Raw genomic sequence first — 27,565 nt, 5'->3', positions numbered from 1 at the left:
TGCTATAGGCTGAAGCCTGTTATTTCTACCACTCTTTCCTCGCCCACAGGGTTATGCACAAGTTTTCTTTTTAATCAACATATACAAATGATTTTGCTTCTTCACTCTTTAATGGAAAGCCTTTCAGCATTTCTAACAATTTAAAGAAATATATTTCTTGGATTACTTCATATTTTCATCACTGGCATAGAATGAGTCTCTCCATGTCAATCTCTCCTCTGCCACATTGGGTTCACAACTGTTCTTTGCTGGGAACTGTAAAAGTTTTGTTTGTTGCTTTCCCCAAGTTTTAATATTCTAAAACTGTATTAATTTCATCTAACTGGTTGTAGGGATGTTTCTATTTGTGTAGATAACACCTTGGCACTACAGAGGTGGTCACATTAGCAATGCAGATAGCTATATATACAGACAAAGCTCATGATGCTATTAGGATAAGAAAGAGAAGTATATTTGGTTTGATATGTTCTTTACCTTTTATTTTTTCAGTGGAAGGTTTAAAGAAGTTACTGATTTGTGTGGACTCTCTCTTTTTACTTAACAATTTGAATGTTTATTTAACACAATAGTAAAAATTAAAAATTGTGGGCCAAATCATATAATCTGTTTTAAGCTACATTCCCCACAAACTGTTTTCAAGGTTCCGTTTCAAAGAGCTTTTTTTATCTCCATGCAAGTAAATGGCAGAATTCTCCTTTAAATGGATGGCATGATGTAATCCCTGGGTAGGGGTATCTGGGCCATTATTTAATGCTGTGTCCACATGCACAATGAAGGAAGCTCAGCCAGTTTCATTGCTATAACGTATTACTTGTGACTGTTAATGTGTGGGAAGTGAAGCAACCCAGCAGCAGAAATAACAGCTATGTCAACAGAGTTATTTTTTCAGGGAGGAAAATCTTCTCAGGCAACCTGAGTAAATATAATAAACTACTGCTGACTTTATTTACCAAATTATCATCTTGATGTAAAAGCCAACATTGTGGGTTCTGTGAAAGAGCAGAAATAGCTACAACCTCTGCTTAATTTATCATTTGTTCAAGAATTTCAGTTTCCATTTAAGGATCAAACAGTCATGTGTTCGACAATTAGCTGAAACTGTGCACGTGTAAACTCCCAAGCCAGTACAGCCAGTGGGTAAAAGAGAAAAATCCATATTGAAAAATAAAATTAATCAGTAAAACTAAGAAGAAAATTGAGTTTGACAGCCTCTAACCTGATTTTTTTCCCCCCTCCCTGACCAGAAACCCTCTGTAAAAGGCAAATTGCTGTTCCTGTGAATAAGGTCCCATTGGCCAGGTGCACAAAGTTTCCAGAATGTATATATACAAATCCCAAGGGATTTCCTTCTGGTTTGAAGATTATAATAGTGCCTTCTGACACCACATTTTAAATTAATTTATATATGACAATAAGCAGTGTGTGTAGAGCCCAGTAGCATAAAAGTACAGTGACACTGAAAGACAAAAAGTTCAATGAAATGTTATCATGAAGTTGTAGGAAAAGATGTCTCTGTTAGGGTCAAATACCTTGTCAGTCTCCTTCCATGGCTAGCATCTTTCTGTGTAATTGAGAGATCCATGATTTATAGTCATTTGAAGAAGTCATCATAAGGCAATAATATATCTTTATTAGCATGTTCATACTTATCTCTCTGGTTCTCAAAGTGTGGTCTGTGGACTAGGGGTGGACTGTGATGTGTCGCTAGGCACCTGGTGCTGACTGTCCTTATTGCTTCTAGCTGCTTATACAGCTGGTAGAAACTGGAGCCCTGTATAAGCCACTTTAAACAAGCTAACAAGAGGCATAGGAGAGAAGTGTCCAGAAGAAAAGAAAATCAGCTAGCCAGGCCAGGGCAGGGGGAGAAGAGGACTAGATGGCTGGCAGATCATGTTTGGGGCAGAGGAGGTCCAGACAAAAAAACAATGTTCAGAGGAGAGAGGAATGGAACAGAAGGGAGGAGGAGATTAATTTAAAAGCAAAATCAGACAGTGTGATTAAACTTGTTTGACATTAAAGACAATTAAGAGTACATAAATGCTGTTGCAGCAGTTGGCACTGTTTTACATAGTCACAAGTTTTTCTTCTCATGTCAGCAAATGTTCGGTCTTGGGAAGATGTGCTGCATTAGTTTTTGTTATGCAGGTTTTGTTGGAAGCAGTGGCTGCTGGAGAGGGTTCTGGGCAAGCAGCTGGGGTGTTTGTTTTCTGCCTTGGTCACAGGTTAGAGTCAATTCTTGAGGTAGCAGTGCTCTCTGGGAACCAGACATTGGTGTTGGGCTGAGATTCTGGGAAGAAGGGATTGACTGCATGGTGTTTGGCCACCTTTGTTTCAGGTATGATGTGAAAATAAAAAAGTCACACTTAGACTCTACCCTGACTTTACGTCGCTGATTTCTCCTCCACTGGAAAGCTGACCTGCAAAGCCTTGGATATCTACTAGTGCTCAGCAGAAAGGAGATGCTAGTGTCAGACTACACCACCACTGTTGGAAAAATGGGCAACAATACTTTCTTAATATTCCTTTTCCTTGTAATGCTGTAGTTGACACAGCGTTATTTGACCATGAATGGGAGTGGAGGAACCCACAAGACTTTCTCTTTGTTAACATGTAGTCCACATTATAAAAAAAGTTTGGGAACTTCTGACTTTCGCCTGCCTTCATCTTTAGTTCAGACCTTGGCAGCAACTACCATTGCATTGCTGAGTTAGCTATCTTTTTACTAACGGGTTGAATGTCATTATTTGCAAGATTTACCTATTGAAAAGAACTATTGTTCATTACAATTAATTATTTTGAACCTGAGTGCGGTTTTGTTGAAAACATAGCTTAGATATAAAGAATTCATAATACCTCTGTCTCTTTTCAAAAGGTCTCCACTCTCTTCCCTTCCCTCAGATGTAGCTGAGTAAACATCCTCCATTAGGAGAGTTTCTTAAGTTGTTAATGATTTATCCCACTCCTCCAAAAGTCTCTGCTCTCTTGTCTGAATCTTCTGATAACACAGAAGTTCAAACACCAAATTAAATTGACTCAAACGTACATAGCAAACAGTTTATTCTGCACAGTCGAGGGCTGGATAGTGCTACTGTCAGTAACCTGCTAGTTCTATTTCCACTTGAAAGATCCGGAGAAAATATTATCAAGATCAGAGAATTTTCTACAAGCCCGCAGACATCAACAGGGACTGGAAAAGGCAGTGCTGAAGACAACTCTGGGCCAACATATATTTTCTGTGTCCTTCTGGTCAAGCTGGTTTCAGACATAGATACCATATAATAAATACTACACTGAGATCCATGGTAATGAAATCATTATAGAGATGGACAAAATTATGGAATCCATATTTTTTCTAATTCTGTATAAAGTATTTCTAAGGCACATCTCATCCTGGTATATAAGAGCTGAGTACAGTAATTCAGGTATACGAGTAATGTCCAAAAGTTTCTCTGGATATTAATACTGGTATAAAAAAAGGTAAATAACACATACTATATTATTACAAAGTCTGTCTCTCAAAAATACTTTAATCTTTTCATATGCAGGATATTTAATTGGGTATTTCTAAAGAATCTCTGGCCCTCCAAGTCTTGTCTCTTTTTACATTATTACAAATTTTCTACCCCACTTAAGTTTAAATGGTGGCATTGCTAGAAATAGGGGTGCAGAAAGCCATTACAATCTTTCCATCTCTATACACTTGTTTAATTAATCTGCTTGGAACAAAAATGTGTTTCAGATACAGTTTTGTTCCCATTCACGTCCTCTTGCTGCATCCTGTGACCACAAGATGATACAACACTACATATCTAGACAAGTGATGACAGCCACCAAAATGAGTGAGTTCCTCTTTTGTTTTGTTCCATGTTAAACACTACTGTCAACAGCCTTTCACATAATTGATTATGAGTCATTGACTTACAAGTGGGAGTTACAGTATGGACGCTACATGGTAGTTCCACTCTTTCCTCTGGAAGATGCCAAGGAGTGGTGTTGTAGCTACTTATCTTTGCAGCGAGCTCCCTACGGTATCCCATTTGTCACAGTTAAGGCCAATAAGGGACATTGAGATGTTTTGGCCTATCACCAGTATGCTGAGATAATACTCTACTTTATATCTTTTCCCACAGTTGTTCTGTTCCCCCATCCTTTGCCTCAGACTTAAAAATAGATGAGAGTTAACTGGCTGAGAAACAATCCAGACAAAACTTAAGACCTGTTGGCTGACAATGGGAAGCATCCAGAAAGGGGAAGTGATCAGTATTTACTTTCTGCAGTATTGGGCTAGTTCCCTCTTTAGAGTGTAAATCCTCACAGTCTTTAGAGCTTGCTGGATCTTTCTGTGCTCCAGGATCCTGAAGGGCAAATTTTGGGTCTTGGCTCCCAATTCAGCAAAGCACTTAGTGTATATTTAAGTTCTTTGCTGAACAGGGATGGACTTAAGTACATGCTTAAACTTAAGCTCACATTTAAGTGTTTACCGAGTTGGGGCTTTTTAGCCATTTATCCAAGTACAGGATAGTGCAGATGTGTAGTTGAATACTCAGTGCAGAAGGCAGAACATGAATGTTGCATCATAGGATGGATCCCTGCAGTGCAGCTGGTCTACAGACCTGCCTCATCTCCTCACCCCAGTTGGAATACTATGCATCCCCAGACATGCATGCAGTGAACAGTCTCTGAACTCCTTTGAGCACATGGATTGCAATTGGTTAGCTCTTGCCAAGGCCTTACAAGGTAGTGAAAGAAGCTAGTGGCATTCTCCAGCTCCTGCATTCCAACTGGCTGGTCCACACATTGTTCCGAGCACCTTTTCCCAAGCCAGCCAGGAAACTGCAACCCTGCATCTAGCTTCAACATGTAAATGAGGAAGTCACTGCTGAAGCAGAGGTGACTTCCACAATTGTTTGATAAATGTTTCTGTGTACTGTAGCCTATAAGGAAGATAAAAGTGTGAGCCTCAAAGTAATTACTGGTTTCAGAGTAGCAGCTGTGTTAGTCTGTATCCGCAAAAAGAAAAGGAGGACTTATGGCACCTTAGAGACTAACAAATTTATTTGAGCATAAGCTTTCGTGAGCTACAGTTCACTTCATCGGACGCATTCAGTCTGTATTTTCCACTGAATGCATCCGATGAAGTGAGCTGTAGCTCACGAAAGCTTATGCTCAAATAAATTTGTTAGTCTCTAAGGTGCCACGAGTCCTCCTTTTTTTTTTAAAGTAATTACTGTACTCTACATTCCAGCATATCAGTGAATAGTGAATTTGGATGTTCTTGAGAAATACTCTGTGTTCCTAGGGGTTTTTCCCTTGCTCTAAATAAAATCACAGTGCTTTGTTTTGTATTCTAGTTTTCTTTAAAGACCAGAGGGGGGAAAAGTTGCAAAGTAACGTACACAAAGTGTTCAGTTACAAATAATGTCACCTTTAGGAAAAAAAAATCTCTGATTCGTTCAGCAAAATGACCCTAAATCACTTATGAATATATAACAGATAATAATTTCCAAATGGATTTTTCACTCAAGATAGCTCTATGTGCAAGCCTGTCAGCTCTTATACTTTAGTTTGACCTGCTTTGTAAAAGGATATTCTGAACTGCAAAATGTAATGTCAACTTGCATTAAATCTTTGACAAATGTAGGTGCTCATTATTCAAACAGTGTTTCCACTGGCATATTCTATTTATCCTCTGCTTCTTTGCTGAAGGTTTAGAAGGTTCCAATTCCTTTGGAAGGCTATGCACTTTTGGGCCCTTTTTCTGTGTCAATGATCTTTGAAAAGGACTATCAACAGACTAATGTTGAGTGCTATCTGAACAAATATTCTAGCCTTTAAAAAGGTTTTTTAGGATGGCATTATTATGGTCGTGTTGTGTCTCAGTAGATGCTGAATATTTTATGGAATTAACAAGTTTATTATAATAATTTAATACATTTCCAATGTTTATATTCTCCTACAGTATCCAAAATCTTGCTTATTGGGATGATCAAAAACAACACTGAATGAAATACTGCAGTTTAAATACATATGTTCACTTATTATTTGTATATGACAACACATTGTCACCATCGCTTAATTTTTAACCGAGAAAGGAAGAACTAAACAAAAAATCGTGCAAGAGTTTGTACGTTTTGATTGTGTCCAGAAATTGAGCAGTAATATTGTGTATGTTGAATATGGTCTACTAGCTGATCCATGGCAAAATACTCAATCAATAGGAAGAGTGTCCTTTCTAGAATTTCTTGATTAGGAAGGACTGAATTTCTATCTTCCATCAAAAGTTCTTCCAGAATAACACAGCTGGAGAAAAAATATTATCTACTCAGTTTGAATTTTAAAAAAATAATTTCTAAAGCCAATGTTCAAGAGCAACTTCAGTTTTGTTCAGAATGTGTCCATGTGGAACTAAGTAACTATTCCTTAGGGGACAAGGCTGTGACTTTGCCAAGACTACAGGGAAAGGGCAATGTGTAGCTGCACTGCCCCAGGAGCATACCAGGGAAAGAGAAGTGACCCTGAAAGAAGGGAAATAATTTGCTGTTGGCTCATACTAACAGCAGACTACTTCCCCCTTGCACCAGCTCAGTTCTGCTTGCGAGAGTGTGGAGAAGCTGAGTAATGACCGTTGATTCTTTACCCGCTTCCTGTCCACAAGCATTGGGAGGATGGGGGAGCATGTGTCCACAGGAGCCTGCTCTCCTCCCCCTGTGCTCAGAGCAGTGATGTGGGCAGTCCACTCAATGAATCAAGGGGCCATCTTAAATCCCCTTAATCCCCTGCATGGATGTATAGGGCAAATGAGAATCTCACCCTTAATGATTGGGAACCAGAGTAGTTTGACTCCTTTGTATTTCATGGTTGTAAGTCAAACCAATTGATATTGGAGAATTTACTGTAACTGCCCTCTGGGTTTACATCTTGACACTCCCACCCTTTTTCTGAAGACGTGTTCTTGTTTGTTCGGTCAGAACCAGTGGTTCCTCTACAATAGTTGCTGAATAATTTTTTCCTAGCAGTTCAACTTCCAGCTTCTGTCCAACTTTGCTGAGTTCTGTGGGGACATATGCAAAAGCCAGACTCTGCTGGGTACTGTAGCTGTAATTTCCAGACGTGGTGTTGCCAACAACCTAGAAAAAAAATTATCCTTATTTCCAACACTCAATGGGTTTTGTACCATACTAACTTCTACTTTTAAAAATACACCTTACACTATTTTGAATACTTTAAATATTTTTGTGTCCCTAACATCAACAGTCAAATATACACGGTCTCATTTGTGTCATACAGTTCATAGCATTCTCCATTTTTGGTGCTGTCAGGTAAGTTAGGAATTTCTTACTCCCAAAGAACCACTGGAAAAATTACCAGCAGGATGCTAAATTCCTATTATATTTGATTAAGATCTCACCTGAAACAAATGCTATTTACATTTTATATTCATGCTGAATATTTTTATTAACTGTTAATGGCTGTTTCATCATCTACTCTGTACTTAGATGGCCTGGTGGCCTAAACTTTGGTTTGTGGTTTTGTTCTTTTCTTTTATGCAAATCATTTTGAAATATACTGTAAGTAGAATCCTGTACTTGCAAGAGGACAGAATAGGTGACCTAATACTGGAGGTTTTTCCATTTCTAATTTAGAGATTCTATATTTCAAAATCTTGTGTACAATTAGAACCTGCCATGGTACATGGAAATTCAAAAATTATATTATTGTACCAAACTGTCCTGTTCCAGTAAAAGTAACCTGAAACACAAAGTGGGATTCCAATCCTAGAGAATTAATTTTAGTTTCTTGTAAAGTGATGTATAGTACTTACTCTGCCATTATGCCACACACTTTCATTTCCCTCTGGATCAACGTCAGCTGTTTCCAAGGTGAGATACACCAGTCGCCGTTTAAGCCCCTTTTCTTTAATCTGCTTCAGTGCTTGCTTTCCTATGAAGTCTGCTGGCTGAAAAAGTGAAAGATAATGATGATGAATGATTATACAAGCTCTGCGACAAGGTTATAGATGCAAGTATTTAAATGTGTCTTCACTTGTTTTCTTGTCAATTAAACATTATATAAAAATACAGATTAAATCAAACCTTTTGGCAAATATTATTTCTTGTCCACAAACATGAAACAATCAGATATTTTTTCCTCTTTTTTTGTCTAGATCTGAGACCTATAAGACCCAGTATTCCAATGACAGGAGAATTACATGTGCAATAAAATCCAGTAAACTGCAGAAGTGGCTGTTTAAACTGGCCCCATCAGTAGTCTGAGCCAGAATGCCATTATTTCTCTCAGGATGCAATGAAATAATCTAGACCATTGGCACATCATTATACAGACCTCTGTGGCCCTGCCTCTCACTGGGATCCTGTATCCTGCTTGGACACAAAAGCCATCTGCAAGAGTGACAGTAGTTCACCACATTCCTCTTTGGTCCCTCTGCTCCAAGATGTGGAGGTGGCATTTTCCTCCCTACCCACTAAGGTGTTCTGTGTCAGGGTGTGTTCTCCTCCCCACAGGATCTAATACTTCATGGGATACCGTAGCATTTCCACTGCCACATCCTACCCAGTATCATCTGAAGCCCTCTTCCTCAGCCTTGCTAAAGCGGAACAGCAGCTCCCCTAATTCTCACAAGTAGATCAGGGAAAATATCCTGTGGGAATGGAGGAGCCCTTCTGGCAGCTTCCTGGAGGAGGCAGTCTTCTGCTTGAGTGACAGACCAGCAGTACCACTCTGGCAATATATGTGTGAATGAAGCTAGGAAGAGAATGGAAGGGTCAATGTGAGAAAGAGAAGGTGCAGGTAAGCTGGTGCACAGACACACAAGCCTTGAATATGACTGGGGGGACTTTCCCATGTTACTGGGTAAATTGGAGCAGTTAGAGATGATAACAAAAGAGATTCAGATTGAATCCCAGTTTCGAAGACCTCTGTAGAGAGGAGAGTCCTGCCCAGGGAAATAAGGAAACAAGAGGACAAATCAGAGTAAATGACTGTTTCAGTAGTATTGCAATAATTTCTGCGTAACTCCTCAAACAAGTGCCTGTATATTCAACCTACCCCTCCTTTCCATTCAGACTGCAACATATTTCATTTACATGTTCACAATGTTTTTATAATGAAAGAGGTTGGATAATATGGTGGGGTTTGTGTTTTATATAAGTTATTGCAGATAAAAGATGTCATGCTATATGGAATCCCAGTCCCAATTACATGGGACACAGTTATTAAAGAAAATGGCTACAGCTCCGTAGCTAACACAAACCAACTAGTTTCAGTGCCAACTTTGTCTCCCTTGTTACCTGGGGCCACACTCTGACCAAAATCCTATATACCACACAGAAATATGGAGTGGCTGAATAAATAAACATAACTTTACAGAATCAAGCCTTTCCTGCCCATGCTGATGTATTATTGGATGTTCAGACTGAAAACTGACAAAGAAAAGTTCCACCTGTTCTATTAAAATAGATCAAAAATTCATATCTTTAGATCTCCATGTTATAAAATAATGACACAAAGATGGGAATCTGCCAGCACTAAACTATGTGAACACCAAATCACCCCCACTGCGACCATCTTCTTTGCTGAATCACCTTTAAATTTCCCATGAGAGAACTGTGACCCACAGTTTGGGGGAATACAGTATCTTTGGCTATCCCTCAATGTGGGGATGATGTCTGTTAAGGGGGCTCATTGGTGGGTTTTTAAGTGGCTGAGGAGCCCAATTCGTGTCCTGCAGATTTTCCCACAGAAGTGACAGGTGTAATCTTGGAGGAGACATAGTTGTTGGCTGGACTGTTGTTCCCTTTCTTTCCTCCTTTGTCACTTCTGTCTCATGAGCACAACTGTTCTCCTCAAAGTGAGCTGTATGGTGTGGTCCCACTGTGTTCTGTTCTGTGCTGCGTCCTGCCAGTTTGTTGGGTTAATGCCTCCCTTTTTAACATGTACTTTCCGTACGTGTGTGAAGCTCTTCCACTGCCCTCCGAGAGCCCTCCTTCCCTGACTTAACAGAGAGACGAGTACTTCTTCAGGAGGCAAGTATCAGGCATACGTACACAGTGGCCAGACCAGTGGAATTAGTGTTTCATGACTTGTGCTTCTATACTGCTGATGTTGGCTGCAGAGAGAAGGCTGATGTTAGTGCGTCAGTCTTCACAGATGATCCTGAGAATCCTCTTGAGGTAGCTTGTTGAAACCACTCCAGCTGCTTGAGATGTCATCTATAGGTTATCCAGGTCTCACACCCATATAGAAGGGTGGGGATGACAACTGCCTTGTAAACAAAGATCTTGGTGCCTGTTTGCAGGTCCCTATCATGGAAGACCTCTTTGAGTAGTCTTCCAAAGGATGCGCTGGCACAGTGGATTCTGTATTCAATTTCTGTGTCAATGCTGGGTGTTCGGTAGAGGTGGATGCTGAGGTATGGCAAATGGTCCAGATTTTCCAGGGGTTCCCCGCTGATGGTGATTTGTGGAGTATGAAGAGTAATTTGTGCATGTGAGGGCTGATAGAGTACCTTGGTTTTCCCAATGTTGAGAGAGAGACCCAGGCTGTGATAGGCATCGGCAAAAAGATTTAGGGTACTTTCCAGGTTGGCATCTGTGTGTGCAAGAATGACACAGTCATCTTCATACTGAAGGATCAGTGATGCCAATTCTCATGATCTTAGATTTTGTTTGGAAACATCGGAGATTCAGGAGTTGACCATCCATATGATACTCAATCCCAATTCCATCAGAAAGGTAGTCACAGATGAGAATCAGGATCAGGGCAAGGTAAATGTAGAAGAGTGTTGGAGCAATGAAACAGCCCTTCTTGACACCAGTGCGAATGATGAATGGTTTGGTCTCTGAGCCGGTGCACAGAATGGTGGCAGTCATTCCATCATGGAGTAGTCTGATGATGGAAATGAATTTCTGTGGACAGCCAAACCTACACAGCACCTTCCATAGGGCATCATGATTGATAGAGTCAAAGGCCTTGGTTAGATCAATGAATGCCATGAACAGTTCCTGGTGTTGCTCTCCTACTCCTGGGGGAATTCTGCGCATATACAGAATTTATGTCCCCCCGCAGATTTCTTTGCTTTCCTACAGAAAAATGACTTTCTGACAGGGAAGCAAAGGGAAGCCACAAGAGTGGTCATGCAACCTTCCCCAGCAGTATGTTTCGGGTGCCCAGGGCAGCTGGCAGAGAGGTAAATCACCATGGGGAAGGGAGTGGGACTGGGGAAGACCTGAATGGTGGTTCCTACCCTGCGCTGGGCTCAGCTGCTAGTCCTGGCTGGGCTGGGGAGGACGGGGCTTCCTCTTCCTCTGCATGGCATCCGGGGCTGGGTCAGGCCCACCCCCGAATTTCTCCCCTGGCTGCAGGAAGCTCTGAAAACTCCCTCCCCACTGCTTCCTGCTCTCATTGCTCCTCAGCTGCTGGGGGCGGGATCCCTGTACAGGGATCTGCTCCCCCATCTGCCCAACCCCATGCATCTAGAACCCCTCATGCCCAGACCCTCTCACCAAGCCTCACCCCTCCGCACTCAGAACCCCCTGATGAGCCCCACTCCCTCTGCACCTAGATCAACTTGATAAGCCACCTGCACCTGATCCCCACCTCACTGAGCCCCAACCAGCTTCACTTGGATCCCTACCTCACTGAGCCCCGCTCCCTCAGCATCTGGACCCCACACTGAGCCTCCCCACCCACACACCCCTGCTGAGCTCTATCCCCCCCTGACATTCAGACCCCTTCCCGCGCTGAGCCCCAACCACTTTCACTTGGACCCCCCTGCAGAGTCCCATTACCATTACATCTAGAACCCTATAACAAAACCCTCCCTGCACCTGGATCCCCCACTGAGCCACTACACCCAGACTACCCCACACAGAACCCTCTCACCCCACACCTGTATCCCCTCACACTAACCCCCTCTACACTTGGATCCTGCCTTGCTGAGTCTGCCTGCCCACTCCTGGTGCACCTGGTACAGAGCGGCAGGACCCCAGGGTGTTTCTGGGGCTGACTTGATCCTTAGGGTTGGGTGCAGCCAAACCACTGAGTCCGTGTCCCGGAGCGGGGAGCTGGACAGTGATCTCCCACCTCTGCGCAGCCAGTGGCCTGTGCTCCCCAGTGCCATGCTGGAGCCTCCACATTTATTTGATAAAAAAATTTGCAGAATTTTAAAATGTGCGCAGAATTTTTAATTTTTTGGTGCAGAATGCCCTCAGGAGTACTCTCTGCACTTCTGAATCTGTCATGCCACAAAGATCATGTCAGTTGTGTCTTGGGATGGCCTGAAGCCACACTGTGATTTGGAGAGGAGTTCCTCGGCAAGGGGCAGAAGGTGGTTTCCTCCGACGGAAAGAAGGGCAATGCCTTTGTAGTTCCCGCACAAAGATTTGTCCCCTTTCTTGAATACTGTAACAATGTGGGTGTTCTTAAAGTCAGGTGGAATTTCTTCGCAGGTTCAGATTTTGTCGAGGAGTTGGCAAAGTTTGTAGTGGATCATTGTTCCACCAGCTTTAAAAACCTCAGCTGCGATGCCGTCTGGGCCTGGAGCCTTGTGATTTTTTGTCTAGGTAATGGCATACCGGACTTCCTCAGAAGATGGGGGATCAGCAAAGCGTTCCATCGCTGAGCGTTGTGAAATAGACTGAATGGTATCTTCAGAGGCTCTCAAAGTGCTCCTTCCAGTGTTGCTTAATGGCCTCGCTGTCTTTTAGGTGGGTGGAACCATCCTGGGAACATAAGAGGGTTGGACCTTTGGAGCTTCGCCCATATATAGCTTTTGTTGCTTGGAAGAAGCTTCTCATGTCATCCTGGTCTATGAAACCCTGGATCTCAGAGACCTTCTCTTGCCACCACTTATTTTTGATGTCACATAGCCTCCTTTGAACTTCAGCTTTGAGCAGATGATAAGCCTCATGTTTTCATTGGTTAGAGGAATCATTTTGCCAGTTACAGAATGTAGTTCTTTTCTGTTGAATTAATGCTAGGATTTCCTTGTTGTTTTCGTACGAGTCTTGGTGCTAATGAGTGGAATATCCTATAGTTTAAGCACATACACTGTGAATGGTATTTTTAAGTTGATCCCAGTGTTCTTGAATGTCAATGATGTTATCAGGCAAGTCAGAGAGTTTCTCTGATAGATGTTGCTGTAACATCTCGCAGCTGGCTTGGTCTTGAAGTGCTTTCATGTTGTATTGCTTTCGCTTAGTCTTTGGGTGTTTGTGGTGTGGTGGAGCAAGCTGCAGATACAAGAGTGACCTTATTAATCAATGGCCTGTCCAACAGTGATCTGTACCTCTCATGGCTTATGTTATACAGACATCAGCGTAATCTCAGGCACTGACTATAACATAGTCAAGAAGGTGCCAGTGTTTGGACTGAAGATGTTTCCAGGTGGTGTCAAATTTGTTACTCTGCCTAAAGATGGTATTTATGATGAGCAGATCATGCTCCACACATTTGCTGATGAGGAGAATGCCATTGGGGTTTACATTTCCCACCCCTTCTTTGCCTAATGTGCTGCTCCAAAGTTGGAAGTCCGGTCCGACTCTGGCATTGAAATCTCCCAGGAGGATGGGTTTGTCTGCGAGGACTGCATCAAGAGTGCTATAAAACTGCTCCTTGTCGTCTTCCTCATCATCAAGTGTTGGGTGTATGCACTGATGACTGTGGCAGATTGGTTGTTGCTGAGCTTGAGCCAAAGAGTCATGAGATACTCACTGATCACCATGGGAAGCTCCAAAATCTGACTGACAATCTTATTTTTTATGGCAAAGCCAATCCCGTGAATCTGCATGTCTCTTCAGGTGACTTTCCTTTCCAAAAGAAGGTGTAGCCACCTCCATCCTCTTTTAATTGGCCCAGAGGGTCTCACTAACAGCTGCAATGTCAATGTTGAGTCTTGCCAGTTCTCTGGCAATTATGGCAGTTCTTCTTTCTGGGCATTCACTGTGCTGAGAGTCCATAAGGATGTGGATATTCCAGGTGGCGAAATTCATTGCCTTATATCTCTTGTTTTGGCCACAGAATTGAGTGATCCCACTGGATGTGGCCATCCAGTCAGAAGAGTGTGGACAGCCTGTGTCAGGCACCTTTTCTAGCCCCCTCCCCATTAGGGGTGAGCAGAGGGGATCCTAAAAAGGCCTGCTCAGTCACAGACTAAAGATTCCCAGAAATCACTGCTCCTGTCTTCACCGCACTCATCCGTCGCCACAGGGCTTTGTGTGGGCAGGTGCAAGCCCTTTGGCAGAGACCTGCGCGTGAAATCTTTTAACGTAGGGAAACTGGTGCGCAGGCAGTTGACAGGAGGAAAACCCTGACCCAGTAGTAAGGAGATCCAAGACAACCAGGGGCCTGCCTCCTGCTGAAGCCCTCATCCGCCTTCACAGCCACAGAGTACTAAAAGGTCCTCTGTATGCGCCTCATCCACTGTTCGGGTCTTGTGAAGTTTGGACTGCGGTTAGTCAGGAGCCCCGCCACAGATCTGCTTGCCAAGGGGGACCCTACCAGGAGTATGAAAGCTCCAGATGATGTAGCTCTGAGGGTCTTTAGCCCACGCAAGCCTCTCCACCATGACAAGGTTGCGGTCCATCAGAGAGGAATACAGTATCACATAGCACTGAAATGGTACCTATTGTGATGAACTCAACTCATGTCATTTCACTCTTCTCTTTTCTGGAGTATTTATCATGGTGCTCCTATTACTCCCCTTCAGTTACTTGTAGGTGGAATAGGGATGAAGAAAGAAGAAACCCACTCATTTAAATATTTCTCATTTCCACAGTGCTTTCTACTCAAAATTACAGAGGAATCTACACTCCCAAAAATTAATCATTTATAAATGGAAAAACAGTTTGCATGAAGGTTAATGCAGTAAGCATAATCAGAGCCTTGAGTATGACCTGATAACAGATGTGCATTGTTTTAACGGGTCACTTCCAGATTAACTGTATAGATGACAGTTAACTCTACTGAGTATACAAATCACTGGCACACTAAGGATGACTGCTAAATTTTTTTGACTTCCACCTTTTAATTAATCAGTTTGAGAAATGTACGAAAACAATTAGAGCAGGCAGTTTGCAAGATATAAATTCTAGATGTTTCTAGCACATTCACTGTTATTTTCATTGCACATATAAGGCTAAATCCTTCTCCCATTAATTTTAATGAGGTCAAGCTTAGACCTGCTTAAAAAAGGTACACTTCCAATTCCAAGTACCAAGGAGGACCTGGTTTTGGCATTTTCATATAATAGCGACATTCTGCACTGACATATCCTATGCAACTCCTCTGGAAATAACAGTCTGACGATCCCTGCTTCTTGCTATACTGTATGTTCTTGACTGGAAGAGTGGACAAGGAATGATCCAGTCTAGGATTCCTGTACTCTGCTGAAAGAATACACTGTGATGCTTTTTAAAAACAAACAAACAACAAACTATATCTTAAGAAATTCTCACCAAAACGAATCCAGACTTGTGATTTCTAAAATAATTGGGTATGCAAATCACTTGTATCAGGGGTGGGCAAACTTTTTGGCTTGAGGGCCACACCTGGGTATAGAAATTGTATGGCGGGCCACGAATGCTTACGAAATTGGGGTTGGGGTATGAACACTGGCAGGGGGTGTGGGCTCGGGGATGGGGCCAGAAATGAGGAGTTCAGGATGTGGGTGTTCCAGGCTGGGGCGGGTTGGGGTGAAGGCTCCGGGGTGGGGCTGGGGATGAGGGGTTTGGGGTGTAGGAGGGGGCTCTGGGCTGGGACCAAGGGGTTCAGAGGGTGGGAGGGGGATCAGGGCTGGGGCAGGGGGTTGGGGCATGGGGGACTGGCTCAGGGGTGCAGGCTCTGGGCGGCGCTTACCTCAAGTGGCTCCTGGAAGCAGCAGCATGTTCCCCCGCTCCAGCTCCTACCCGGAGGTTCAGCTAGGCGGCTCTGCTGCGCCGACCCTGCAGCTCCCATTGGCCAATGGGAACTGCAGGGCTGGATTAAAATGGCCCCTGATTTGTATGGTAAAAAACTTCCAGCATTTATGCACCTTTGGTTTGGTTTTAGATTTTGTCCACTGAAATAAAATTAAGATTTAGGAAACTGATTCAGTCTAACCATGTCTGGCTATACTTGGTAACTGCTTCCTATTCTTATTAGGAAAATTAGTCAGTATATTGCAACTATTCCATTTAGTTTGTCACTCTAAATGTATAATGTAACATAAAATTCCACTTAAAAGGTACATTATAACTCAATATAAGTGAATAAGAACAAAAACAGGAAAAATGGAATAAAGTTGAATTATATGTGGGGGAATGGTGATAAACAATTCTAAGGTCATGGTAAATTTAAACCTGGTTCTATCTTTTCTCAGTTTTAAAAGAATATTCACTGTAAGCTTTTCAGGTAATTGGCGTTGGAATTGGAAAAGATTATTTTCTAGGGAGCTTAACTATTTAGCCAGCATGAAGGTTTTAGCTGTGCAGAGTAAAGTGTGACCTGGTAAGCTTAGCTGAGGACACAGGAGCTGTTTAGCTCCGATGCTTATTCCCTCTGTGACCTTGAGCAACATACGTAACCTCTCTTTCTCAATGTCTCCATTAGTAAGATGGGATAATGACAGTCTGTACCTATAATCACAGGAGTATTGTAGTTTGGTTAGATCTAAAGTAGAAGATATGCTGCCCCAGCAGGAGCTTCCATAGACATTGCATGTGAGGTAGGCATAATGCTAACCAAACATCCTGACTTTAAGCTAACGACCAATCTAAAATCCTTTTAAAGAGCAAGATAAGCACAGTATTCACCTCATATTTATCTACTTATCCACTGACTTGACTATGGGTGCATCTTCATTAAAAGGTGTGCTCTTACCTAGTGTTAGCTAATACATGGCAACTAACACAAGGCAAAATCCTAGTGAAGCCAAGGCAGTTGGAGTTTTCACGTGTTCACAGGAAGGAACTTAGAGTTTAGACTGACCTGCTAACACAGGTTGAAACTACAAACTGCCTTGTCTTCATAGGATTTTACCTTGTGTTAGTACCACATGTTAGATGACACAAGGTAAGAACACACCTTTTTTCCTAGTGAAGACAAGCCCTAAGAGTCAGGTGAGATTAATTCATTAAGTCATTTTAAACACAATAAAGATTATTGCAAATGTTGGTGAAAAAAGGCAGTAAAACTGCACCAAGGAATATCCTTAGTAGCATAGGCTTCTCTAATAGGCTCAGAGCCAGCTCTGTGCCATCCTTCTAGGAGCCTCCTCTGCAAAGGCAAGCCACTTACCTGCTCTTTGCCTCAGTTTCCTAAACTGTAAAATAGGAACATAAAGCTTCTGAGGAGAAATGTGGCTAAATTAACTTAAGTTTGTAAAGCATATTGGCCATGTCTGCACTGGGCAAAGAATCATGTCAGAAAGCTTGTTAAATAGCAACTTTTAAATAAGAAAATATTAAACACATGCACACAAAGAGTCATACTTAATTATGTGTTAGCAGGTTGTAATTAACCCTAGATTACCCCTGAGGGTTAACCACAACCAGCTAACACATTGTTCAGTACAACTGTCCTTATCACACTAGGGGTAAATTTAACTTAAAATAACCAAGTTGTGATTTTGACGAATAGAAAAACCCCAGGGTTAAACATAATAGCTATCTTGTTAAACATGACTGTCCTTATTAACAATAAGGGCAAAATCATGATTAACACCATACTGGTTAAAACGTCTTAACAGGTTTTTCAATATGGTGCTTTTTTCTAGTATAGACAAGGTATAGAACCTTTAGGGATGGAAAGCAGTACATATAGTGTAAGCACAAAGTTTATTATTATTATTAATTTTTATTATCATCATTATCTATTAATACAAACTGCTGCTGCTGTTTTTTCAGGTTTTAGAATACTTGGGTGAGCAATTTGAAGAAACCAAAGGATTTGCATGAGACATCACCATTCTAAGTAATGTGTCCAAATGTTCTGCCAACTGAGCTACTATTCAATGAGCTTAAGATTCTCAGAGAGTTTATAATGGGCTGAATTTTTTAGTAACTGAAAGATGCACAAACTTTTTTTTTAATCATTCTTCTATGTAATTACTATGAATATTCATGGACCATTGTCATGGTATAGCATGGACGGGTGCCTTGCAGAGTCTAATTCACAGTGTATCTGCCAAGAATATGTTTGGTTTTTGTGGACAGTGCCATTTGTTTCTTACACTTTCTTTGGGCAGTTCCTAATCCCAACCTTTTCTAAGTATGCTTTCTTCTTTAAAGGAAGGAAAAAGGGAACAAATCATAAACTGAACTTTTCAAAGTTCGTATGTCTTCTTACAGTTCTGTAGTAAGAAGAAGAATCAGTAACTTAGTCTAATGAGAAAGTTTGGACTTCTAAAAACCAAAAATGGTATACCTCATTCAGCAAAGATAAATAGTTGGTAGCAGAAATATGCAAATACCTTTTAATAATGAAATGCTGTAATTGATTTGGTAGACTACTTAGGAATTTGGCACAAGGCCAAATTTTGTATACATAGCTGCCCAACTGAGCAAGGCAGCACCAACATCTGCTGCAATCTGCTATAACCATTGCATTACAGCACACTGGAGACAGAGTCCATGCAATATTTTGACATTAATTATTCTTAGTTGGATACTCTTGAATAATTTCAGGGCTACCCTCCAAATTATACCCCTCTTGCCAACAGGATGACTGAAGATCATATCTCCCTCTAGGCAGAATATTTGACAGATTTCCTTTCCTACACCAAACTGAAGTTATAGTTACACTGGATAAGACAGTTATCTAAAGAGGACACAGTCAAGGCCAGTCAGTGTAAAACAAGACCTACTTAGCTGTGATTTGGACAGACTGCCCTGTTCCTTTGTTCTGCCTGCCAACTCCACTCCTAGGAACAAGCAGTCAGACTAACGATATGCATATGATAAAAACTGTCGTGACCAGTTACCACACTGAAGCTCAGAATGCCCAGCCAAATGGGTAGTTTTAGTTCAGCCTAATGTGAATGTGACTCATGCATAAATTCTAGGTAGACAATAGCGTTTTGGAGTTATCCTGGGTTTTCTCAGGTGATTTGCAAGCAGTCTGTATCTAGAGACAAATTTTCTGCCAGCACAACTCAATTGCCTTTAATAGTTACATCAATGGAGAATTTGGCCCCTAGATTTTAAGCTGGCCTGAAGCACGGGTGAATTATGGGAAAAGACCCAGTGGGCAAATAAATGGTAGGGGTGCCAATGGTAGTGCCAACTTTGGGAGCAGGGTGCGAAGGGGTGTAAGACCCAGAGGTTAATTTGAATACTATCAAAACAAAAAGGTACACCCCCACCAATTCAGAATCATTCTCACAGTTCTCTGACCCAAGACTCAATCTTTTCCCAACACCCTCGGCTTTCTTCCCCGCCCTATCTCACTCACCTGCACACCACACAACTACATCAGCTCTTCTCTAGTGCTGCCTCATGCCCTCCCTCCAGATTTTCATTCTATCGCTCTTGCTAGGAAGGAGGTGTCACAAGGAATCTGTCCACCCTACTCTAGGTCGGGGGCAGGTAGGGTGAGCACTGCCATCTTCCTTCTGAAGGGGCCAGCAAGGTGAAGAAGGGGGTCTATGATGGGGAAAAGGAGCTGCTGGAACTGCTCAGGGGGTCTGGGGACCTGATTAGCAAATGCCAACGATGCCACCCTTTAGGTCTGCCCCCTGTGTTGACATTGGTGGTAGGAAGGTGGACATTAGTCATTTGCTATTGTTAGGCAAACACCTCCTCTACTATGAGGTCATGTTTCGTCTCACTAAACTAAGTCATCTAAGTACTGAAAAATGTAAACAAAGGGCCACAGCTACTTTTGCAGACAGGTTGTTCTGCAGCTTCTTCTCACCCCACCCTGACCCCATGGCTGTGAAACTGTTGAGCCTTTCCCAGTAAAAAAGACTCTCTCAATGTGTCTTTGGTTCAAGGAGCAGCATGCTGTGAAGCTACTGCTCAACCCTGTTCCCTCTAAGCTGTGCGTGTGTGCGCGCGCACACAGATCTTAAACCCCGCACACACGGCGAAACACCGCGCGCACTCCGACTTCAGCAGCAGCTTTCTTTCTTTTTTTGCTTCAGCAGCGGCACAGAAGACTTTTTTTGAGCACACGGCCTGTTAAAAATTAGAGGGAACATTGCTGCTCAACCACTCTATGGGCTTGACTCTTCACTGCTGTAGCGCTTGTGTAGCCACTTATACCTGTCAACAGTAAATGCAGAGTGAGTGTAAAATATACCACATCAGAACAGTAGAATTTTACACCCACTTTGCACAGCTGTAAATGACTACATATGATGTAAGGCACTAGAGAATCAGATCCTATGTTTGTTTTCTTTCCTGCCACATTTCATTACCTTCGGCACCTTGCAATGAGTAGTGTGTGTAGCCTTCTACGCTACGAAATTAGGTTGATTTTATAGAAGTCGATTTTTAGAAACTGATTTTATACAGTCGATTCTGTATGTCCACACTAAGTGCATTAAGTCGGCAGAGTGCATCCTCACCACCGTGGCTAGCATCGACTTACAAAGTGGTGCACTGTGGGTAGCTATCCCACAGTTCCCGCAGTCTCCACTGCCCACTGGAATTCTGGGTTAAGCTCCCAATGCCTGATGGGGCAAAAACATTGTCGCGGGTGGTTTTGGGTACGTCATCAGGCAACGGCAGACAATCGTTTTGTGCCTTTTTTCCTGGGTTACCCATGCAAACGCCATACCACGGCAAGCATGGAGGCCACTCAGCTCACCATCACTGTACGTCTCCTGGATGCTGCTGGCAGACGTGGTAATGCATTGCTACACATCAGCAGCTCCTTGCCTTCGCAGCAGATGGTGCAGTAGGACTCCCTCCATTGCTTGCTCTCCCACACCCTTGCTCAGTTGCTCATTTTCACCGGGCTGGGGCCAAGGGATTCAGAGTGCAGGAGGGGGTGCAGGCTCTGAGAGGGAGTTTAGGTGCAGAAGGGGGCTCAGGAATGGGGCAGGGGTTTGGGATGCGGGAGGGGGTTCAGGGTGTGGGCTCTGGGAAGGAATTTGGGTGCAGGAGGGGGCTCCGGCTGGGGGCTCGGGCTAGAACTAGAGTCAAGAATGTGAAATCCTTATGTTTAGATTGGAAAATATTTGCAACCAATTGGATATAGCAGTTGCAATAAATACAATATCTATGCAATAAATACATATCCTTGGCTTTCTCATCTAAAGAGTATCCAGGGTTACAAGAAATACAATATTTTTAACAATAGTGTGTTAGGGAGGGCCTTCATGGCTCTCTGCTTTCAAGCCACACTGTCAGCCTATCTGGATGGGAGTTATGCTGGCACAGACAGCAAATTGTTTTTGTCCATACTGGTCTGGCCAGGTTGAATTATTTACTTTCTTGCAGCTTAAATTGTTACCGGAGAAACAAATGGTTAACCCCATTCTTGGCTCAAATGCCTGTTATTGCATGGGATCGACAACTAGAATACTTGCTATGTAATGAAAAAGTTTAATTAATATGGTGGTTGCCCTATTTGCCTGGTCAGCTGCAAAACCAAGAAAAAAGTATGTGAAAGAAAGGCTCTTTATGACGTACATGAAATAATGTATTTCTAACCTTTATTATTTTATTTTTGCATATTGTTTTTATGGGGAGTGATTTTAAAAGTTTACTTGAACTTAGGAGAAGGGTTGATTTTGTGTTTTTAGTTTTTGTATTTTAAACATGCGTGTTTTACTGTAATGTGTTAATTTTTAAATATGTATTTATTTTTGTACACTATGGCCTAAGGCTAAGATGCTATATTAATAAACAATAATATTTATTCATAAATAATACTATGTCTGTGTTTATGTTCAGGGAACATATACATTCTTTGTAAATAAACAGGATTGCATCAAAGAAATACCTAACACCTTCATCAATTTCTCCTACTAACAGAAATAACCTGCAACACTTCAAATATTGGCTAACAACACGGGTCAAAAAGGTTGACAGTAGAAGCACAAAGTGTCTCATTATCTAGAATTATCTTCCCACAAACTAAACTACCCAGTTATCTGATGAAGTGAGCTGTAGCTCACGAAAGCTTATGCTCAAATAAATTGGTTAGTCTCTAAGGTGCCACAAGTACTCCTTTTCTTTTTACCCAGTTATTGCAACTGGTGTCCAGATGATGGCACTGTTGTGTGTAGCTTAAAAGAAAAACTGAAAATTCAGTTCTGTAAGTAATTTTGTATCGTTGTATTCTTTTGACTAGTGGCAATATTGCATTCATCTTGCCATTGGGAAACATGGAAAATCTTTCTGAAGAAAGTTCATTTCTGAAAGCTATTTGAAGTAATGTGGAAGTTTTTCACTATAATGTGAGGCTGGTTGAGTGTTCCTAATGGTAAAAATGACCTGTGATTTTGCTTAGTGTTTCACAGATATAGTATCATTTTAATCTTTGAGTGTTTAACTGAAAACACTTTGCAAAGCTTCTCAATAATTATCCCATTAGAAAGACGTCTCTGTGATTTATATACAGGGGAAGAAGCAGCAGCCAGAGAAAGTTTCCCTTTCAAAATGATCTTTCCCCCGATTCTAAAAGTCCAATAACTTCCCAGCCAGGGAATGAATTTTTCATTCTTCTATTTTTTTTGTACACCGCATTTTTGCTAATTACAACACACTATGTACTTTGCTCTTTGCCCTTGAGACCTTTTGTGGGGCCTCATCCCTTTTAGAAATTTTACCAATAAACACTGGTCCTCCTGCCACCTCCTCCCAATATATCTTCTCTTAATCTTGGCAAATGTAATGTCCATAAATGCTCAAAAATGGTTACTGAATATCGGCTCATTACAACCATAAATTATCGTTGAGAATGTTGTATTATTTTGTCATAATCAACCATTTTATATGAATGAGTGCTTTACAGTCCTGTATAATGCCTTCACATTTATAATATACAAGTACAATATTCAACAGGAATATAGAAATTTTATGTCTCTGCATACATAAGGCCCAATGTATTCTGTGATTCTAAGTCCTGAAATTTGCCTTGGAATTCCCCCCCTTGCCAAAGAATTATGCTTCACAATCTTAGCTTTTGTTTAAAAAAAAATGTTTCTAGCCCTTACTGTTCCAAAGATAACCATGAAAATGTGAACCAAGTATAAACTGAAGTAGTGGTGTCTTCCTGGGCCTACAGACTGCCTTAAACAATACCTTTGAGAGATGGTAGTTGCCCAATTCATGGGAATGGGTTGTTAATTCTAAAATCTAAAGATGACAATACAAATAACAACATTGTTAACTATTTCACAACAGATCAGTTTAGGAGAAACACCCAGCTAATGTGCTTACTGTAAAATCTCAAAAAATCCAGTGGTCCTCACCCAGCTGCCAAAACCTCCAGCTTCCTTCTCTTCTTCAACGCTTAGCCAGACAGTTGGCCGTAGTGATCATTCGCCATTTGGTCTGTTCCTGCACAACCGCAAAGGTTTGATGGCTTGAGAGTCCAACATCGGAACAGACTTGATGAACCCACATAATAGGGGGTCTGCCTCTGGACGGCCTCCATCCTTCGGTTGGTGGAATTTTATCCTGGATGTTACAAGCCACCTGGAGAACGACGCTCGGTGGAACGTCTTGTGGCATCCTTGTGACATGTCTGAAAAGCGTAAGGCGCTGCCTGTGGACAATAGATCCAGTAGCCTGTAGACCCGAGCGACCATAAACATCTGCATTACAGATTAAGTCATTCCACTTTATGCCCAGTATACGACGTTGACCTTTTGTGCGGAAAGCCTCCAGCTTTGTCCAGTCTCGCAGTGTAGTGTCCATGTTTTGCAGCTGTACAACAGTATGGGAAGGATACAGCTTGAATAAATCCTGAACTTGGTTGTCATACTAAGATGATGCTGATTCCATATCCCTTGTAAACGGCCCATGGCAGATGCTGCAGTGCCAATCGGATGGAGAACCTCCGTGTGAGAATTGGAGGAGCTGGTAAGTATAGAACCTAGATAGCAAAAGCTGGAAACTGATTCAACAGTTTCGCTGTTCAAAGAGATTGGAGTCGCAGGTGGACTTGGTCCTAGATTTTGCAGTTTCATCTTTGACCATGAAATGTGGAGACCAATCTTAGCTGACTCCTCTTCCATATGCTGGAGTGCCTCATGAAACTTGTCAGGGCTCTGTACTAAAAGAACAATGTCACCAGCGTAGTCAAGGTCTGTGAGTGAGAGATCACCAATCTCAAAGCCTATGGACCTGACGGAATGTTGCATTATTAAATCCATTGCCTAACAAAAGTGTGCAGGGCCAGAACGCAACCCTGCCTAACACCAGATATTGATTTAAAAGGCACTGACATCCAGCTCCCCTGATGAACACGGGCAGTGGTTCCATTATGCAGCTCTCTAATCAAGTTCAGCAGAGTGGTAGGGACACCGACACCCTTTAAGGCCATCCATAACACAACATGGTCTACTGAATCAAATGCAGCCTTAAGATTAACCTACGCTACATGCAGGGGCTTCCTGAACTTGCGCTGTATCTCCGACAACAAGCGAAGGGCCAAAATTGCATCTATTGTAGACATGTTCCTTGTAAAGCCTGACTGTTGGGGACAGTGCTTCCAGTGTAGCAAAGGCTCCAGGCGTGCCAGCAAAACATGCGCAAACACCTTCCCAGGAATGGAGAGCAAGGTGATGGGCCTGTAGTTCTTACATTTGATGCACGGTCCCTTTGCCCTATAGAGTAAGATCACAATATCATCTTCCTAGGAGGTTGGCAGAGTTCCACACCAGACGAAAGATGGCCAGAAGTGATTCTGCTACAAGATCAACAGCACATTTTAGCAGCACTGAGAGGGTGCCATCAGCACCGGCTGCATGTACGTTTTTCAGTTTAGAGATGGCACAGTTCAACGTTGGTTCATTAGTACAAATGTCTGGATCCGGAACTGCAGTGACTGCCACATCATCCAGCTCTGAACATGCCATTTGTAGTAACTACCTCTTGACCGCTGAGGTTGCGAATGGTGTGGAATGCTGGCTTCAAGTTGCCCCTGGCTAAGCCAAATTTGACATCATCCGCAACTTTGTTATAATATGCCTTGTGATATCGGAGTGTCAGGGTGTTAAATTTTTGCTTCAGCTGATTATGAGTGCGCTTATCACCATGCGGCTTTCAATTTAATGATCTGGAAGGCCTCCTCCGATAGCTATGGTTGGCATGCTGAATGCCTGTAGCCAATTATCTGCTCAGCAGATTGGTTGAGGGTAGAAGTGAACAGGGACCAGGCAACCTCCACATCATCTGGCAGATTAGCTAGACCTGAGAATCTGTTGCTGACATCAATACAAAACCTGTTGGCTAAACCTGGCACACACAGTGTGTCGATGTCAAACTTCTTCATCATCGCAGAGGGCTTACCTGCTTTTTGGAGCATCAACACCATACAGGTGACCACTAGATGGTGATCTGTGTTCGCCGCGAATTCTGCACCAAGATATACTCTACAGGAGGCGAAGAGACACCTATCGCATGTAATGATGTGGTCCAATTCCTTCTGAGTGACGCCATCATGAGAGATCCATGACATCTGGTGTATGCGTCACTGCTTGAACTATGACCCAAGAATGGAAAAATTCTGGGAGGCACAGAATGTAAGCAAGTGACGAGAGTTATCATTGGGTGTGCCTGAACCATAATGACCTGTTCAAACACAGTTCGCAGGGAGCCTGTAACTACATTTATGTTACCCAGGATCATGAGATTATCATGTGGAGCGACTGTGCATACTAGATGTTCCAATTGATCATAGAAATGATCTTTAACTGAGTCAACAGATTCCTCTGTCGGCGTGTAGACTGCTATGACAGTGAGGTAACCATGCCAATGTTTAAGACATGCAGTAAGTAAACGAGGAGACATGGGTATCCAGGTTGTCAGGGAGGACTTGGCCTCACTTTGCAGTAGAAGTGCTACCCCATATAAATGTTGGGGCCACCAGAATACAGAAGTAAAGAATCTTCCACCTCATGATGTCCGTGATCTATCGGCCTTGCTTCTGTTAGTCCTGCGATTGACGTACCAAGACAGTCGCGTGAGATAGCAACATGATGACCACGCCTGTGAAGAGTTGCAACAATCCAAGTTGCAATTCATAGAATCATAGAATATCAGGGTTGGGAGGGACCTCAGGAGGTCATCTAGTCCAACCCCCTGCTCAAAAGCAGGACCAATCCCCAATTAAATCATCCCAGCCAGGGCTTTGTCAAGCCTGACCTTAAAAACTTCTAAGGAAGGAGATTCCACCACCTCCCTAGGCAACGCATTCCAGTGTTTCACCACCCTCCTAGTGAAAAAGTTTTTCCTAATATCCAACCTAATTTTGGTGGACTGTCAGAGATCACAGATACAATTGGATGCATTGTCACAAAGTACAGCAGACATGCCTGCCGACATCAGAGGACGCGCGTCCCCAGGGGGGCTTTGACACAAACCCATCATGTTTGCACCGAGGGGAGACAGCACCGACAAGACATTTACAGCTGAAAGTAAGGCAGGGGCTTTAACCCTGGTGCTGAGTATTAGGTTATTCTTGATACCATCTGTGAACTTGAATATTACACCCTGTGAAACTTGAGATATACTTTGTCATAAAATGGCTTTAAAACTCTGGATACAACTGGAACCTTCAGATGTCACTGTCATGCCCATTATATGCACTGCTAAATAAAGACAATGTTCTGTCACATTTATTTTTCTGTACAAACTGGACTTTATAATTTTATGGCTATCACTGAACCTTTCCTTTGGATAGCAACATTTGACCGTGGTGCTCTTTTAATGCACTGCCAATTCTGTGTTACTGCTTAAAAGAAAATTAACTATTACTTCAGAAATAGACTCTAATAATTATTAAACATCTTTGCATATATATTTCAGGCTCTTGGATGATCATTTGCATCAGTGTACATCTGGAGAAATTCTGTAGACTTCAATCAGATTGCAAAGGGTAACCCCAAGAAAAAAATTGATCTATTATCTATATAACTAGGGTAGATACAATGGGCAAGTTGTGCCAAATTCTGATTTCATTTGCACCAATTTAAAGCTGGAGTGACTCACATGATATAATTCAAAGCAGAGTCTAACCTATACTATTTTAATTGTTAGATAGTTTGAAAGGCCCATTAAAAGCAATAACTACATCTATTATTTTGAACATAAAGTTTGATGCAGGATAAAATTTGCCAATGAATTATCCCCAAACAATTATGTCAGTAAAGAGAAGTATAACTTGTGTTAATTCCTGTAGTTTATATTTAAATACAACCAATATTATGCCCTGAGCCCAGTCCCACTCCCTACGTTTCGAATTATGCAGCAATCCATTTTGCTGATGCCATCTCTTCAGTGGCTTTATAACTAAGTTTTACGCTAACACTGATTTAGCTTATTGTGTCTAATTCATCAAATTCGCATTGAGCAATTCTTTTGAAATATTTATTGCTCAGGCCAATATTTAC

The 27,565-nt window shown here is 42.1% G+C and overlaps 1 protein-coding gene across 2 annotated transcripts in view; it reads right to left on the bottom strand.

Moving 5' to 3' along the window:
* Positions 1 to 5,893: 5,893 nt before the first annotated feature.
* The window catches only part of DMGDH (dimethylglycine dehydrogenase), a 75,270-nt gene continuing 53,598 nt past the window's right edge, over positions 5,894 to 27,565 (bottom strand). For both annotated transcript variants that reach the window (XM_048849674.2, XM_048849673.2), the window contains exons 15-16: positions 7,823 to 7,957; positions 5,894 to 7,127 (exon numbers count right to left, since the gene is read on the bottom strand). In XM_048849674.2, the coding sequence (XP_048705631.2) occupies positions 6,912 to 7,127; positions 7,823 to 7,957 (351 nt within the window). In that variant the 3' untranslated portion in view covers positions 5,894 to 6,911. The remainder of the gene's footprint in view (positions 7,128 to 7,822; positions 7,958 to 27,565) is intronic.

Source organism: Caretta caretta, chromosome 5 (genome assembly GCF_965140235.1).
Source record: "Caretta caretta isolate rCarCar2 chromosome 5, rCarCar1.hap1, whole genome shotgun sequence".
NCBI classification, from domain to species: Eukaryota; Metazoa; Chordata; order Testudines; family Cheloniidae; genus Caretta; species Caretta caretta.
This window is presented reverse-complemented; position numbering and strand designations above follow the sequence as displayed.